The sequence below is a fragment of the Sphaerodactylus townsendi genome, linkage group LG13 (genome assembly GCF_021028975.2).
Source record: "Sphaerodactylus townsendi isolate TG3544 linkage group LG13, MPM_Stown_v2.3, whole genome shotgun sequence".
Lineage (NCBI taxonomy): Eukaryota > Metazoa > Chordata > Lepidosauria > Squamata > Sphaerodactylidae > Sphaerodactylus > Sphaerodactylus townsendi.
The window spans coordinates 52,699,830-52,714,341 of NC_059437.1; the positions used below are offsets into that span (position 1 = coordinate 52,699,830).

At 58.6% G+C, this 14,512-nt stretch overlaps 1 protein-coding gene across 1 annotated transcript in view; it reads left to right on the top strand.

Moving 5' to 3' along the window:
• Positions 1-14,512, top strand: part of NCOR2 (nuclear receptor corepressor 2) — a 343,452-nt gene that overhangs the window by 265,062 nt on the left and 63,878 nt on the right. Inside the window, 1 exon segment of the mRNA XM_048513864.1 lies at positions 6,621-6,767. Within this exon segment, the coding sequence (XP_048369821.1) occupies positions 6,621-6,767 (147 nt within the window).

Consider the following 14,512-nt stretch of genomic DNA (forward strand, 5'->3'; position numbering starts at 1 on the left):
CGAGTACCATTAGAGCTGTGCAGTACCAAAATAGCAGCCCTTGAAACCCCAAAATGCAGAACCGGTTTGGAGCCGAAGATCTGTCTTGAGTCATTATTTCAACAGAGGCGCAGGGAGGGAGAAAAAGTATGCCGTTTTATTTTGCCAAAGGCTGGAGTTGCGTCCTGTTTGCGCGGCGGCAATTTGTCGGGCAACCCATGGGGGCTTCCAGTTTCACTGCGGGTTTGGGGGGGGTCACACTGGGGGTTTGGGGGGGGTCAGTCTGCCATTCTGCTCGACAGGGGCCTGTTTGTGCTGTGTGAGCGGTGGGTGTTCCCTGGCAGAGCGGAGGGCGGCTGCTGACATCTCCCTCCTCAGGCGTGTGTGCGAGTGGATGTGTGTGTGTGTGTGTGTGGATAATTATAGTTTTGGGAAGCAGGTGTTGGTGTTTGGGTTTTTGTTACTGTTAAGATAAGGGCAGCTGTACGCACCAGTTTGCTCCTGCAGGGGAGACTTTGGGTGTGTACCTTGGCAGCGAGGCCGCCTGAGAGGGACACCTGCGTGGTTCCCCCGCCACTGCCGGGAGGGAGCGGCCTTCGTGGGAAGGTAGCCCACGGATCCCGGCACTGTTCCTGCGGGGCACATTCAGTCAGCTGGGAAGCGGTCGGACTCCCGAACGAGCCCCCTCCAAGGACCAGGTTTTGGGGTGTGCCTGCTTGGAAGGGCCCGTGGGTGGGGGCTGTTGCCAAAACAGAAGCTGAAAGCAGTTCTTCAAATTGCCCTTCATTTCTCAAGCGCCTCCCAGCATCCCGGGCGCTGTGTGACGTTTGTGGAATTTTTCTTAGTACAACCCTACAGAGCGGGCCATTGAATTCCCCCCCCCGCCCTTTTTCGACCAAGCGGGAATTGAGGACGAGAGACCGACAGCCCCCTCCCCCTGAGTGCTTTCATTTGGGGAGGGGCGGGCAGCTGCGATCACATTCGAACTCAGACTGTGTTCCCTCCGGCCCTGAGTTTTTGGACATTAAAATCAGACCGGAGGGGGAAATGGGGATGCCTGTCCTCCTGGCGAGTTCTGCCCAAAGGCAAACTCTGCTGGTGAGTCCAACATTCAGTAGGCTGAGAATCCCAGCTTCCTTTTTCCTTTCTTCATTACAAAAGCAGGTTTCTAGTCCCCATGGCTCCTATCAAAAGGAGGAGAAAATGAAGGAGGTGTCAGAGATCGCACATCCTTACCCCGTCCCCAAAGAGGCAGCTGCGGACTAAACGTCGCAAAGAAAGCAAGCGTCAAAGTGTCACGGTTGAGATTGCCAAACTCGGGCAGGTGGCGGGGTGCCCGCCTTTCTCGACGCAGCCTCGTTGTCCCCCCACCCCCGGCCTGGTTTCCTTGCACAGCTGCTGGTCCCACCTTTGAACTTGACCATGTGGGACGGAAGCCAGATGTTGGAGCATGAAGCGCCTTGAAAGGAAAAGACCTCGACGCTTCGGACGAGAGCTGGCTGGTCCGTCATGGGGCTGATTTGGGGGGTTTGGCCCTGTTGGCCTTGAGAGCTCTGCAGACTGCGGGGTGGGCTCCGAGGAACGAGAGGTGCTCTGGAAGAGGTGCTCTGGAAATTTTTCTCTCTTTCTCACAATACTAGAACCAGGGGGCATTCATTGAAAATGCTGGGGGGAAGAATTAGGACTAATCAAAGGAAACACTTCTTCACGCAACGTGTGATTGGTGTTTGGAATATGCTGCCACAGGAGGTGGTGATGGCCACTTACCTGGATAGCTTTAAAAGGGGCTTGGACAGATTTATGGAGGAGAAGTCGATGTATGGCTACCAATCTTGATCCTCCTTGATCTGAGATTGCAAATGCCTTAACAGACCAGGTGATCGGGAGCAACAGCAGCAGAAGGCCATTGCGTTCACATCCTACATGTGAGCTCCCAAAGGCACCTGGTGGGCCACTGTGAGTAGCAGAGAGCTGGACTAGATGGACTTTGGTCTGATCCAGCTGGCTTGTTCTTATGTTCTTATGTTCTTATGAAGACGGCCTTTCCTCATCTCCCAGGACGAAACTCGCCTTTCGGGCCACTGCTTTAAAACCCTCGAACTGTCTAGACCCGGCCCAGTTTGAACCTCAGCCTGATTTTTAGCAGAGAGCTTTCTCTTTTTCCCTTTAAAAAAAAGTGTGTCTGTCGCACCCTCAGTCCAGCTACGCTGATGGTGCGTCCTTTGGTTGTTTCTTTGAGCCTGTGGGGGGCATCTGAGGCAGCCGCGCACTGAGTCAGACCAACGGCCTGTCTAACTCAGTTATGTCCGCTTTTCTATTTGGAGACCCCGGAGGGTCACTTCCGGTCAAAGGCCTTTCCCAGCGGCGGCTGCCCGAGACCTTTCTAACGAGGGGTTCCCGGGACTGACCCTGCGGCCTTCCGCTTGCAAAGTGCCGCAGCCCCCTCCTCGCTTGTCCCGAATCCCGTCGGCGTCTTCCCATGGCTCCTGCCAAGTCAGACTGTTGGTCTCTGCGACTGTCTTCTCTGGCTGGCTGCTGCTCTCCCCGGTCTCTCAAGCAGAGGCCTGTCCCAGCCCGCCTTATCTGAGATTCTTTCAGTTGAAGTTAATTGGCAGCACCCACCCTGCGGTTGTTCGGCTTCCTCGAGAGGCTTGCTCAACACCTACCTTTGTTTGTCCCACTTTTCCCGCCACCGCCGGGTACACCTGCCATTTCTAAAGGCATTCCCTCCCCAGTTCGGTAATTTATTTTAGCTGCGTGTTAAAATTTTTACGGCGGATTTTTATCTCAGGGCTTCCTTTTGGGCGTTATACCGGTTTTGCTGCTGCGTTGGCATGTTACGTTTTATTACTTTATTATGTAGTATTTCATTGTTTATTGTAGTGGCTGGCTTTTAATGTTTTCGGCGGCTCGCTTTGCATTGTAATTCGCTCGGAAGGCTTTTTGAGAGGAGCTATTGAAGTGCGTGCGTCAGAGCGTGGCAGCGGCGAAAGAAGAAAAAAGGGAATTCTACGCGAGGGGTTTTTAAGGGAAGAGATTGAAAACAGAACAGCCAGCGTTGGGATGCCCTCGCATAGACTGTGCATGCACAGTTCTGGTCACGGTATCTTATGAATTTTCTATGGCTACCAATCTTGATCCTCCTTGATCTCTGATTGCAAAGGAGTTTGCAGCATCAGGTGCGCCGAGCAGCAGTAGTTAGAGGCCCTTGCTGTGCATCCTGCACGTGAGCTCGCAGAGCTTCATGGTGAGACATCAGTGAGTAGCAGAGTGCTGGACTAGATGGACTCTGGTCTGATCCAGCAGGCTCGTTCTTATGTTCTTATGAAGGATGTTGTCGTTCTGGGAAAGATGCTGATAAAGTCAGCCTCAATGATCAAGAAGTTGGGGCACTTTTTCTGTGAGAAGCAGCTAAGGCAGTGAACCCCAAAGTAGTGCCCAGGGGCATCACTCCACCCGCCAACACCCTTTCTGGCGCCTGCCGTGTGTTTTCAGGAGGTGGGCGGTGCCAGTGAGGTCTTCTGCCCAGCAAGGCTTCCGATTGACTATTGGAGATTTAATTGACTGGGCAGATCTTTTAAAATGTTGCTTTGACATGCCCGAATCTGCACCGTGTTGTGGAAGTTAAGCTGTGGCGATCATTTTTGGGATAAGGCGGTCATTTGTGACAGCCGTTGTATTTCTTTGCCCACCATAAGAACATAAGAACAAGCCAGCTGGATCAGACCAGAGTCCATCTAGTCCAGCACTCTGCTACTCGCAGTGGCCCACCAGGTGCCTTTGGGAGCTCACGTGCAGGATATGAAAGCAATGGCCTTCTGCTGCTGCTGCTGCTGCCCGAGCACCTGGTCTGCTAAGGCATTTGCAATCTCAGATCAAGGAGGCTACCACGTCAAAATTCCTTCTGTGCCTGCAGTCTCAAAAAAGTTGGGCACCCCTGAGCTAAGAAGTTTGGATTTTTTTTTAAATGTACAGAAAGGACCACTCAGAGTGACACAATAGCAGATGACGTAATTATCCACGGGGTGGAGAAAACGGATAAGGGTTTTTTCGTCTCCTCTTCCATAATACTAGAATTCAGGAATATCCAATGAAGTTGATGGACAGTAGATACCAGGCTGACAAAAGAAATTTCTTTTTCATCGAAAGAGTCATTCGTTTGAGAAATTCACTTCCACAGGATGTCGTGATGGTCAGCAGTTTAGCTGTGTTTAAGATCCTTTTTTAAAAAATTTGCACACGTTCTGTGAATTCATATCCGGTTAAGGACAGATCATTGGTGTTTCATTACCACCCATAATATGATCTCCTGAATGAATATAGACTTCTATTTGGCAATAATTATATGACCTACATTTGAATGGAGATTCATAATCTACCTTTCTACTCGATTCTTTTGGCTTTTGTGTTATTTGGAACTGTTCAGTAACTCCTATTGATGTGCCCAGGTACTTTGACCACCGAAGATGACCTGAGCAAAATGTGTCAGGTCAATCTGTATAGTAGGTTATGTGCAATCATTTTTATGTTTCAGTGTTGTTGGAGATGCCATCTTTGGGTTCTAATTTCTATTGCAATAAAAACACATTGTGTATATATTACTGAAGGTGAAGAGGTGACATGACAGCCGTGTTTAGATATTTGAAGGGATGTCATGTTGGTGAGGGAGCAAGCTTGTTTTCTGCTGCTCCTGAGACTAGAACCAGGAGTGATGGGTTCTTCAAGGTGAAGGAAAATAGATTCCACCTAAACATCAGGAAAAACAGTCAGGGCTATTCGACAGTGGAATGCACAACCTTGGGAGTGTGGTGGAGTCTCCTCCTTTGAAGGGTTTTAAAGAGAGGCTGGATGGCCATCTGTCAGGAGTGCTTTGATGATGTGTTCCTGCATTGCAGGGGGTTGGTCTTGATGGCCCTTTGGGGTCTCTTCCAACTCTATGATTCTAATCATTCCTTTTGCTTTTCACAATCTTTTTTGGTTCCTAAGAAATCATGGGGGGTGGCAGGTGTATCAAGGGCAATAAGCTATGATGTTGAATAGAACTTCCATGTTTAGATACAGTTACCCTCTGAGCTCTATTGTGGAAGGGAACAGTAGGAATAGTCTCTGGCCTCCTTCCCTTCTGGGGGCATCTGCTTGGCTGCTGGGCAAATTAGAATTCAGGGCCAGATGGACCATTGCATTTTTAGAAGACGTTTTGCCAGCCGATTTGTAGCCGCTTGACTCATTAGCCAACTGGGTACTTGTGGACCAGGGGATTCGGGGTGCCCGTGTCCTCCTTTGGAGGAGATTGCTCCTGTATACAAGGAGCATTTCTTAAGAAGGGTGTGCCGGATGGGCGCTTAGCTTGAGCAGCATGCAGGAACTTCCGGTTGTGGTGGTAACACACCACCGTAATCTCTATCAACCATCATCTTCCTCCTATCTGGCCGAAACCACTTGCCTTTTTATTTCTTTATTTAAAAGACTGACGTCTTCGCTGCAGGCTTCCAAGGTAGCTTACAATTTTTTTTAAAGAAAAATATTGCTTCGACTTGTTTAGAAGTCACCTCTGGCTTGGAATGTTGTGGGTTTTCTGGGCTTTATGGCTGTAGGATCCTCTGAAGATGCCAGCCATAGATGCAGGCAAAACCTCCAGAGAAATTGCTACTGGAACACGGCCATAAAGCCCGGAAAACCCACAACACTCCAGTGATTCCGGCCGTGAAAGCCTTCGACAATACACTTCTGGCTTCTTTAGAATTGTAGCTTGTGTAGAATTGTGCCTGTAGGTTAGCATCTCTAAGGAACGGTTCCTTTCCGTTGGAGGCTCCTTTCCTGTGCAGCTCCTTCCCCAGGGAAAGTCGAAGGGCTCTGTTGCCCTGTCTTTTTAGAAAGTAAACGGAGATCTTCCTTTCCTGGCAAGCATTCGTGCTGTGGAGAAGCCGTAGGCTGCAGTTCATAATGCTGCTAAAGTGACTTGCGAAGTGCACCATTCCAACGCCGTTTTCATTGATTTGTTTACCAAATGGCCCTTTACGTTCAATTTGCAGGTGTAAGCCTTTCTGGTAGTGGCATCTGAAGCTGCATGACAAAGTACCAGTTATTAGTGACGGAGGAATGGAGAGGGTGTATCCAGTAGGTTCTCGTTTATGGTTCCCTGAGCAGGCGACTGGCTCATTATTTGTGTGTGCCGAGAGTGGGTTACTAATGGGTGATTTTGCCACGTGATTTTTGCCTTAGTAAAGGCCTCCTCTCAGCGCAGTAGCTGCAGAACTCGAAGTGCCCAGCGGCGAGGTGCACCGGTGTGTGCGGCAGCCTGCGTGCATTCCTGCTTCCTGCCCGGGGGGACCGGCGCAGCGGCCGCGTCCTTGCCACAGCCCCACCCAGGAATGCCACACCCTGACCACGCCTCCATCGTGCCCCGCCCAGCCCCATTGGCGCTACGCCACAGTTTGAATCCCACCACCATCGGAACCTGTTACTAAAATTTTTGGATCCCACCACTGGAGGGACACCTCTGGCTTCAGAATATTTGCCCCTCTAAGCCTCATCACTGTGTTGATTGGTCCTTTTCCCTCCCTCCCTCCCTCCCACCCACACACACACGCACACTGGGCTTTATACCATCTCACCCTGCTGAATTTATTTATGTTCTGCAGGTCTTCTTGAACATGGACGCAACTGGTCAGCTATTGCCAGAATGGTGGGATCTAAAAGTGTTTCACAATGCAAAAACTTCTATTTCAACTACAAGAAAAGACAGAACCTGGATGAAATCCTACAGCAGCACAAACTGAAAATGGTAAGCCCGGAGCCTTGATCTGAGAGTAGTCACCACAGATATATGTGATGGGGGGGGCACTTGGACGTCTGCTTTCTCACTCTTCTTCTGCCTCTGGTGCAGGATTTCTCTGGGTTTAGGTCCAATTCATATGGTCAGTGGCAGAGCTGTAAGGGGACGGGGGGTGCACCTTGCACCGGGTTCACACCGGTGCGGGGACGATAAATCTCCCTCCGTCCCCTTCCCTCCTCGCCAGGCCTGACCCTGTCCCACCAGCCTGGTCTGTTTTCACCTGAGTGTACTCACTGGAGTAACTCTATGCAGGACTGGATTGTAAGGAACTCACGTTTGTTGCTGAGTGTACTCACCAGGTATCCAAAGCCAACGCTGCCTGTCTCATGCGTCTGCTAAGATTGTGCGCGCATTGAGAAAAATTGACTGCCCTTGTTTTCATTTTGTCATATTTTAAGTGGGTTTAAGATTTTGAAGTGGTCGCCTTTTAAACGAACACCTATGTCATGGGTCTGCAACCTGCGGCTCTCCAGATGTTCAGGAACCACAATTCCCATCAGCCCCTGCCAGCATGGCCAATTGGCCATGCTGACAGGGGCTGATGGGAATTGTAGTTCCTGAACATCTGGAGAGCCGCAGGTTGCAGACCCATGACCCATGTGAATGGTTCGGTGAAAGAAGAACGTTTCTGCCCTTATACAATGGATTGTTGCCCAAGAAGATGGCTTTTCAGAAGATGGCTGTTCTGAAGCACTCGCGGTAGCGGCAGAACCTTTTCAAGGGAGCAGAGCGCTTGCCTGTATTGGTGTCTGCCTTCCCTTTCGTTTAACTTGATGGAAAAGCGCTCTCAGAGCTGTTGAAAACGTGGGCATCTGACGCTTTTATGAAGTGAAGGGCGAGTCACACTCGGCGTAGAAGCGGAGACTTACCAAGATAAAATGGCGCCTGGGGGACAACACCTGCTTCCGCCCTTCCCCCTGTGCCCCGCTTACCTCCTCCGGGGGCGGCAGGTGCCCGGCCCGGCTGCTCCCTCAGGCCACGTTGGGGGCACAATTTTGCACCCTCACATGACCTCATGGGTGGCGCCTGGGGGTCAGTTGAACCCCCACGTCCCTCTGCCGGATATGCCCCTGCATAGAAGTAAAATAGCTTCATGTGGGTAGCCATTTTGGTCTGCAGGAGAAGAGCAAGATTCGAGTCCGACACGGTTTCCATACCAGTTGCTTTTGAGGATCAAAATTCCCTTTACCAAATCCAAGCAAAACGTGGCCCAGTTCCGTGGCTTTTAACTAAGTGCCCTGGGGCCAGGTTGATCGGTGAAGATGAGAGTTAGTAACTAACGAAGGTCCCCCAGAATGCTACTTAACTGAGTGGGGATTTGCTTCCTGGTCTCCCCCTGCTCTTGAGAGTCTGTGAGCCCCCCCCCCCCCGAAAGGGACCCCAAGGAAATATTTGTAGAGTGGTTTCAGGATATAAAGTGCTTCACACATGTTACCTTCTTACCAGCGTGGTGTGATGATTAACAGCAGGTGCACTCTAATCTGGAGAACTGGGTTTGATAGCTCCACAGCCACTTGAGCTGTGGAGGCTTATCGGGTGAATCAGGTTAGCTTGTGCATTCCAGCACATGCCAGCTGGGTGACCTTGGGCTCGTCACAGTTCTTCGGAGCTCTCTCAGCCCCACCCACCTCACAGGGTGTTTGTTGTGTGGGGGGAAAAGAAAGGAGATTGTAAGCCCCTTACAGGAGAGAAAGGGGGGATATAAATCCAAGCTCTTCTTCTTCTTCTTACAGTTTGTACAGTAACCCTGTACAAGATAGAGTAGCATTAGAGATTTGAATTGGGAAACCTCCTGGATCACAGCTCATTCCTTTCACACTGCTCAGGTTAAAGGCAGATGGCAATTTGAAGGCAGGGCCTTTTCTGTGATGGCACCTTTTTGTGGGACGTCCTCTCCAACGGCACTGGCCCAGCACCAGTTTTGCTTGCTTTGAGGTGGTCAGTAAGAAAAATAACTTTCCACTTTCCCAAAAGCTGGGTTTAATGTCTCCTGGTAATGGATCCTGTTGAACATTCTGAGTTGTTCCTGGTTCTTTATTTTCCATTTCTGTTCATCAGTTGCCGCTTCAGCCTTTCACAGAAGGGGGGCTGCATACTTTTCCCTACATAAAACATAAAAGGAACAGTATAACATCATGGGGGATACAGATTCTACACAATCCGGATCACATAAACATTTCCTGTCTTTATAAGGAATCCCCAGACGTCGTCCTTGTTGGAGGGAGAAGAAGAGAAAAAGAGTTTGGATTTATACTACCCCCCACCCTTCCTCTCCTCTAAGGAAACTCAAACGGGCTTTTCCTTCCTCCCCCCCCCCCAACAAACACTCTGTGAGTTGGGTGGGGCTGAGAGAGCTCTGAAAAGCTGTGACTAGCCCAAGGTCACCCAGCTGGCGTGTGTTGGCGTGCACAAGCTAATCTGGTTCCCCAGATAATCCTCCACAGCTCAAGTGGCAGAGCAGGGAATCAAACCCGATTCTCCAGATTAGAGTGCACCTGCTCTTAACCACTACGCCACTGCTGCTGAAGGAAGGTAAAACGTTTCATCTGGCAAAGGTAAGAGCTGTCCGCTAATCAGGCCTCAGTCAGTAAATAAAGGTATCTGGCAACTGGTAGTCTAACAAAGGGGATTCTCAGTATAGCTTTGTCCCAAATGCGGACCCCCTCTTGGACAGCCCCAAGCTGGCATTTTTGTGCACACTCTCTTTGTAGGTTGTTCTTTCCCACCCCGAGCAGCTTTTCCCGCCCACCCAAACTTCCAGGTTGGCTCACGCTGCCTTTGAACGCCACACAGAAGGTGTTCAGCAGCCAGCGTGGGAGGACTCTGCTAATGCTCCACGAGCACTTTGGAGGTGCAGCCGGCCGCCGTTTCACTGGGGGGCCTGCCGTGATTATTATTTCATCGGGAAAGCATTGCAGGGTTCCAGGCGGCAGCGCTAATAGAATTTTCCCGCCTAGCCCAGGGGGGACTTCGGGAAACGCCACGCAGCATCGCCGAATGCAAAAAATAGTTCTGGTGCGCTTGCTAATGCACAAGCTGTGCCCACAGCGAAGCGGCTGCAGCCCATTTAGCCCCGCCAGGAATTTCGTATTTTCTCCTCAGTAAGGGAGAGGACGACGGGGAGGCTGGGTTGCAAACTTGTGGCATTTCGCTGGGGCTGTTTTCAGAACCGGGAGAGGGGAACGAAATCTAGGCAGAGCAGCTCCAAAGGATGTTGCGGGAGGAATGTGGAAATGTCCTTCTGGACTCATTCTTGCAGCCAAAGTCCTGGCCGGCAGTTTGAAACAGGTATCTAAGCTTTGATCTGACTTGTTTTAATCCTATTTAAGAGTCTGAACTTTTCTTCTTGGGAACTCGTGGAGTCCTCTGCAACGTTCTCGGGAGGCCGTTGCAGGTTTTCCGGGCGGTGAGATGGTGGTCTGGTTATTTTTGCTCCTACCGTTTCGCCCGAATCTACGGCCGGCGTCTTGAGAGGTGTGTTGCGGCAAGATGTATTTCACCGTGCCGCGGAGTGAAACACATCTCGCCGTGACATGCCTCTGAAGACGCCAGCCAGAAATGCAAGAAATGACCAGACCTTCGCGACACAGCTTGGAAAATCCACAACAGTCAGTCAGTTCCGGCTGTGAAAACTTGCGATGCTGTTGCGTCCCCGGGAGAGTTTCCCGGAAAATCCAGAAACTCCTTCACTTCAGCGGTCACATGCTTGTTTTCATTTTGCTTTCTATTTTTCTGGCTGTTTATTTGTTTTGGGGTATTTTTGCTTTCCTGTATGACAGTGGTGGCGAACCTTTGGCACTCCAGATGTTATGGACTACAATCCACCCCCCCCCCCCCCCCCCCCCCCCCCCCCACCCTCCCCCCCCCCCCCCCCACCCGCCTCCCCCTCCCCCCCCCCACCCCCCCACCACCACCCCCCCCCCCCCCCCCCCCCCCCCCCCCCCACCCCCCCCCCCCCCCCCCCCCCCCCCCCCCCACCCCCCCCACTACCCCCACCCCCCTACCCCCCCACCCACCCCCCCCCCCCAACGCCCCCCCCCCCCACCCCCCCCACCCCCCCCCCCGCCACCCCCCCCACCCCCCCCCCCCCCCACCCCCCCCCCCCCCCACCCCCCCCCCCCCCCCCCCCCCCCCCCCCCCACCCCCCCCCCCCCCCACCCCCCCCCCCCCCCACCCCCCCCCCCCCCCACCCCCCCCCCCCCCCACCCCCCCCCCCCCCCACCCCCCCCCCCCCCCACCCCCCCCCCCCCCCACCCCCCCCCCCCCCCACCCCCCCCCCCCCCCACCCCCCCCCCCCCCCACCCCCCCCCCCCCCCACCCCCCCCCCCCCCCACCCCCCCCCCCCCCCACCCCCCCCCCCCCCCACCCCCCCCCCCCCCCACCCCCCCCCCCCCCCACCCCCCCCCCCCCCCACCCCCCCCCCCCCCCACCCCCCCCCCCCCCCACCCCCCCCCCCCCCCACCCCCCCCCCCCCCCACCCCCCCCCCCCCCCACCCCCCCCCCCCCCCACCCCCCCCCCCCCCCACCCCCCCCCCCCCCCACCCCCCCCCCCCCCCACCCCCCCCCCCCCCCACCCCCCCCCCCCCCCACCCCCCCCCCCCCCCACCCCCCCCCCCCCCCACCCCCCCCCCCCCCCACCCCCCCCCCCCCCCACCCCCCCCCCCCCCCACCCCCCCCCCCCCCCACCCCCCCCCCCCCCCACCCCCCCCCCCCCCCACCCCCCCCCCCCCCCACCCCCCCCCCCCCCCACCCCCCCCCCCCCCCACCCCCCCCCCCCCCCACCCCCCCCCCCCCCCACCCCCCCCCCCCCCCACCCCCCCCCCCCCCCACCCCCCCCCCCCCCCACCCCCCCCCCCCCCCACCCCCCCCCCCCCCCACCCCCCCCCCCCCCCACCCCCCCCCCCCCCCACCCCCCCCCCCCCCCACCCCCCCCCCCCCCCACCCCCCCCCCCCCCCACCCCCCCCCCCCCCCACCCCCCCCCCCCCCCACCCCCCCCCCCCCCCACCCCCCCCCCCCCCCACCCCCCCCCCCCCCCACCCCCCCCCCCCCCCACCCCCCCCCCCCCCCACCCCCCCCCCCCCCCACCCCCCCCCCCCCCCACCCCCCCCCCCCCCCACCCCCCCCCCCCCCCACCCCCCCCCCCCCCCACCCCCCCCCCCCCCCACCCCCCCCCCCCCCCACCCCCCCCCCCCCCCACCCCCCCCCCCCCCCACCCCCCCCCCCCCCCACCCCCCCCCCCCCCCACCCCCCCCCCCCCCCACCCCCCCCCCCCCCCACCCCCCCCCCCCCCCACCCCCCCCCCCCCCCACCCCCCCCCCCCCCCACCCCCCCCCCCCCCCACCCCCCCCCCCCCCCACCCCCCCCCCCCCCCACCCCCCCCCCCCCCCACCCCCCCCCCCCCCCACCCCCCCCCCCCCCCACCCCCCCCCCCCCCCACCCCCCCCCCCCCCCACCCCCCCCCCCCCCCACCCCCCCCCCCCCCCACCCCCCCCCCCCCCCACCCCCCCCCCCCCCCACCCCCCCCCCCCCCCACCCCCCCCCCCCCCCACCCCCCCCCCCCCCCACCCCCCCCCCCCCCCACCCCCCCCCCCCCCCACCCCCCCCCCCCCCCACCCCCCCCCCCCCCCACCCCCCCCCCCCCCCACCCCCCCCCCCCCCCACCCCCCCCCCCCCCCACCCCCCCCCCCCCCCACCCCCCCCCCCCCCCACCCCCCCCCCCCCCCACCCCCCCCCCCCCCCACCCCCCCCCCCCCCCACCCCCCCCCCCCCCCACCCCCCCCCCCCCCCACCCCCCCCCCCCCCCACCCCCCCCCCCCCCCACCCCCCCCCCCCCCCACCCCCCCCCCCCCCCACCCCCCCCCCCCCCCACCCCCCCCCCCCCCCACCCCCCCCCCCCCCCACCCCCCCCCCCCCCCACCCCCCCCCCCCCCCACCCCCCCCCCCCCCCACCCCCCCCCCCCCCCACCCCCCCCCCCCCCCACCCCCCCCCCCCCCCACCCCCCCCCCCCCCCACCCCCCCCCCCCCCCACCCCCCCCCCCCCCCACCCCCCCCCCCCCCCACCCCCCCCCCCCCCCACCCCCCCCCCCCCCCACCCCCCCCCCCCCCCACCCCCCCCCCCCCCCACCCCCCCCCCCCCCCACCCCCCCCCCCCCCCACCCCCCCCCCCCCCCACCCCCCCCCCCCCCCACCCCCCCCCCCCCCCACCCCCCCCCCCCCCCACCCCCCCCCCCCCCCACCCCCCCCCCCCCCCACCCCCCCCCCCCCCCACCCCCCCCCCCCCCCACCCCCCCCCCCCCCCACCCCCCCCCCCCCCCACCCCCCCCCCCCCCCACCCCCCCCCCCCCCCACCCCCCCCCCCCCCCACCCCCCCCCCCCCCCACCCCCCCCCCCCCCCACCCCCCCCCCCCCCCACCCCCCCCCCCCCCCACCCCCCCCCCCCCCCACCCCCCCCCCCCCCCACCCCCCCCCCCCCCCACCCCCCCCCCCCCCCACCCCCCCCCCCCCCCACCCCCCCCCCCCCCCACCCCCCCCCCCCCCCACCCCCCCCCCCCCCCCCCCCCCCCCCCCCCCACCCCCCCCCCCCCAAACCCCCCCGCCCCCCCACCCCCCCCCCCCCCCACCCCCACCCCCCCCCCCCCCCCCCCCCCCCCACCCCCCCCCCCCCACAAACCCCCCCCCCCCCAAAACCCCCCCCCCCCCCCCACCGCCCCCCCCCCCACCCCCCCCCCCCCCCACCACCCCCCCCCCCCCACCCCCCCCCCCACCCACACCCCCGCCGGCCCAACCCCCCCACCCCCACACCCCCCCCCCCCCCCACCCCAGGCCAATTGGCTGGTGGGAATTGTAGTCCATGAACATCTGGAGAGCCGCAGGTTGCAGACCCATGCTTTAGAACATAAATTCCTAAAATGACCTATATATAATAAGTTCAGAGATGACATATTAGGACCTATATTGGCTGGCTGGGTAGAGAAAGATAACAGATGGAGAATGGACCATTTATTTCTGGGCAAGGACCAACGGGTCTCTCGATCTGCTGCACAGTTTTGCCTCTTGGAAAACAAATTTAGAAAATTAGGAGGATAGAGGACTTCCTGTACTATGAAGTGCTATGATACTGACTACTCTTTTTATCTGGGTGTACCTAAAAGCCACTGAGACCTTCTATTTTAAATTTTTCTATTGTTGTTTTATACTGATTGTTGACCGCAAATAAATATTCATCATCGTCACATGAACATATATACAGAGGGCGGATCCAGCAGGTTCTCACCAGTTCCCGAGAGTGGGTTACTAATTATTTGTGTGTGCTGAGAGGGGGTTACTAATGGGGTCTGCTTTTCCGTTAGAAATTCCATTAGGTCCAAAAATCATAAAGTCCTGTTGTTTCCTATGTGGCTGGTTAGCGAAGGTAGAAAATGGGAGATAATTCTCCCTGTTGGACTGTTTCAAAAACATGTTTTAGAAATATGGTAAAGTTCCTTGTTTAAGGAAAGTATCCTTCTTTTGATTTCTAGAAACAAAATTAAGTATTTGAAAGTATTAAGTATTTGACAGGCAGTCAATTAGAGGAGAAGTAGTTGTTTCTGTTGGCAGTAGACGATAGGACTTGCTATCATGAGTTTAAATTATGGACAGAAAGATACCAGCTGGAAATTAGGAACTTCTTTTTTACAGTAAGAGTTTTTTACAGCAA